Source organism: Etheostoma spectabile, chromosome 23 (assembly GCF_008692095.1).
Source record: "Etheostoma spectabile isolate EspeVRDwgs_2016 chromosome 23, UIUC_Espe_1.0, whole genome shotgun sequence".
NCBI classification, from domain to species: Eukaryota; Metazoa; Chordata; class Actinopteri; order Perciformes; family Percidae; genus Etheostoma; species Etheostoma spectabile.
The window spans coordinates 9,137,288-9,140,416 of NC_045755.1; the positions used below are offsets into that span (position 1 = coordinate 9,137,288).

The 3,129-nt window shown below is 47.6% G+C and overlaps 2 protein-coding genes across 18 annotated transcripts in view; both read left to right on the forward strand.

Moving 5' to 3' along the window:
* nrcama (neuronal cell adhesion molecule a) overlaps nt 1-3,129 on the forward strand; it is a 1,100,153-nt gene that overhangs the window by 761,643 nt on the left and 335,381 nt on the right. The gene's annotated exons all lie outside the window — the stretch shown is intronic.
* LOC116673019 (CWF19-like protein 1) overlaps nt 2,129-3,129 on the forward strand; it is a 6,889-nt gene continuing 5,888 nt past the window's right edge. Inside the window, exons 1-2 of one of the 3 annotated variants that reach the window (XM_032505107.1) lie at nt 2,129-2,319; nt 2,816-2,984. In XM_032505107.1, the coding sequence (XP_032360998.1) occupies nt 2,191-2,319; nt 2,816-2,984 (298 nt within the window). In that variant the 5' untranslated portion in view covers nt 2,129-2,190. The remainder of the gene's footprint in view (nt 2,320-2,815; nt 2,985-3,129) is intronic. The other 2 variants (XM_032505108.1, XM_032505109.1) reach the window with 2 other exon arrangements.

Sequence of the window (3,129 nt, forward strand, 5' to 3'; positions counted from 1 at the left end):
TCTGTGGACCTAATTGGTTAAAAATGTCTCGTCTCCACCGTGGGAGAGAGGGAAACGCAATTTCGATCTCTTTTGTATGTCTTGACATGTGAAGAAATTGACAACAAAGCAGACTTTGACTTTGAAAAAAGCTTTTAAGACAAAATAATATGGCTGTAAATGTATTGAATTGTTTGATGTGCTGCAGGAAGTGAACACAAAGTTGTGTGGGAGCAGCTCCGTCGCCTCCCTGGCCGACAAGCTGAGACCACGATACCACTTCGCTGCACTAGAGGGCGCTCACTACGAAAGACTCCCATACAGGTGCTGGATGAATACTTTTACTTTTCGCCAAGAGATTTGTTTTTTACATTGTTTTATACTTTTACTGAAGTAAAGACTTAAAGCGTCCATATTCTGCTCATTTTCAGGTTCATAACTGTATTTTGAGGTTGGACCAGAACAGGTTTTTACATGGTTTCATTTTCAAAAAACACCATGTTTTTGTTGTAGTGCACATTGCTGCAGATCCTGTTTTCCCCTTGTGTGTGTTTAGGTCTCTGTTTTAGCTCCAGAGTGAGACATGTCTCTAGTTTTATCTCCAGAGTGAGACATCTCACTAGATTTATCTCCAGAGTGAGACTCTCACTATTTTTTATCTTCCAGCGTGAGAATCTCCCTTCTATCCATCTTTGTTGGAGAGAGGCAGGTCGCATCATGATCAGTTACTGGAAGGCATCCATCAGCTGATGAACCTTTCTCCCAGCTTTGGTCAGGTCAAGGCAGGATAGCTGGGAGACTTTCTAGACAGGGCCACAACAGGGATCGGAAGTAGACCAGGGGACAGGAAGTAGTTCTTTGGGAGATTATGGTCACAGTGGTGTTTGTAGCAGGTTTTCCATTGATAACGAGCTAGCATGTAACGCTAGATGCTACGGTTAGCCGCCTCGTCCTAGTACGATAGAAAGCCGTGCAGATGGTTGTAGCTCTACCGCGGGACTGAAGACAGAGGACACCAGAAACCAGACAAGGACACCCTCAGAAACCGATCTCACTCAAACAGCAGGCATGTTTTTTTTCCAGTGTGTCTGCGTGTGGCCGCACCAGTAGAACAAAAGAACCCCCCAAATCCAAGAACAACGGTATTTTTTTTCATAAGTAGCCCACATGTGGATCCTCCACGCGTGCTACTTCCACGTTTTGATTAGGTTACTCCCATTTTTGTACTTTGTCCGTTTGTGTGTTAACTCGATGTGTGTGTGTGTGTAGGTGTGTGGTCTGTGTGGTCGGTGTGTGTGTGGTGTGTGTGTCGTGTGTGTGTGTGTGGTTCTTTTGTTTGTGTGTTGTTGTGTGTGTGTGTGTGTGTGTGTTGTGTGTGTGTTTGTGTGTTGTGGTGGTGTTGTGTGTTGTGTGTGGTGTGTGTGTGTGTGTGTGTGTGTGTTTTGTGTTGGTGTGTGTGTGTGTGTGCTGTGTGTGGGGTGTTTACATATTGATCATGTGTTTTCGGAACCATGTCATTCTCCAGAGAACAATGCCCAGGCACGTCAGTCGCTTCAATAGCCGGTTGCAAACCCTAAGACCCCCGCACAGACGAGGCGTTGGGTGAGTGCGTGGTCGAGGAGGATGCTAGGATAGGGGGTGTGGCTGTGGTGCTGGTGTGTGGTATGCGCGTGCGTGAGCGTTCGGTTATGTGATCCAGTTGTGTGTAATGCGCGCAATGCTTGACGGCCGTGTGTGCAGGTTGTGTGTGGCGTGTGTGCGTGTGTGTGTGTCCGTCCTTGTACCCAAAGATTGTGTGTCTTAAGTCATATCGAAATACGAATCCACACAGACGTAAACACAGTTATTTTTCAGATCAGGGACGCTACACTTCCCAGGACAGACGATTGTCCCGAACGTCCATTGAGCGAATAAATGAGTCCATGAGAAGAATCCAGTGATTCAGTTTGTCTGGAAACGTTCCAATGGGTGCACCACAAGACACGAGCTGCTAATGATATCTTTGCAATGCTTTTATTGGTTGCCAGTTGCCGAAATGTGGGTAACAATATGCACAATCACAACAAGGGGGGGCACCCACAGTGCTAGTACGTGAAATCTCTGTGATCACATCACATCCGGAGCTGTCTGTCTGTCTGTCTGTCTGTCTGTCTGTCTGTCTGTCTGTCTGTGTGACGGCTGCAGTATTTGTACGCCTTCAACATAATCCCCATGAAGACCATGGATCCATCGGAGCTGGTGAAGCAGCCGCAGGATGTGACCGAAAACCCCTACAGATGCCCCACGAAAGACAAGACGGACAAACTGAAGACGGGCTTCAGCACCACCGAGGAGGAGGAGGTGTGTGTGTGTGTGTGTGTGTGTGTGTGTGTGTGTGTGTGTGTACTTTTGTTAACCTGCTAAATGTTTCCCTTGTTAATTTTATTTAAGTTATTACTGCACAGTAGTATGTCAGTAGTATGACTTTCTTCGCCTTATGTAAATCACATTGAATTTCCTCTGAAAGGAGCTATTCACATGGGCTTGCCTTTCCTTTCCTAGGCTGAAGGAGGTAAGGAAAGGAAGCACTACAGCTCGGGTTATTTTAGCACGGAAAGATTACGACCATGTGGCGGGGTTAGCTAAGTTGGCACATATACATAGAGGTTTATTACTTGACCCAGGTTGCGGGTTTGACGCCGACCCACGGCCCTTTACAGCATGTCATTCCCCCCTCTCTCTCGCCTTTCATGTCTTCAGCTGTCCTGTGGAAATAACGGCCAGCTCTTGTGATGGCTGACACTCCCTGTCCTCCCTGTCCCCCCTGTCCCCCCTGTCCTCCCTGTCCTCCGTCCAGGAGCCAGGCCAGCAGTTCTTCTTCGACCTGAGCAAGAAGCAGGGCGGCGGTGGTTTCCGGGGTCGCGGCAGGAAGAGACAATCGGACGGAGACGGACGAGGACGAGACCAGCAACGTGACGGAGGAGACGAGCGTCACCAGGGACATCCCAAGCAGCCCCGCAGGCCCCGTGAGTCCGACCATTTGTTTTGTTGATTGTTAGAAGAAGGTGGTTAAGTATGTAAGTAACAGCAAAGATAGTGGACTATAAAGCAGTGGTTGTTAAACCGGTTTTCAATAATATATCCCCTTTGAAATATTGTGTTATTTAAGTT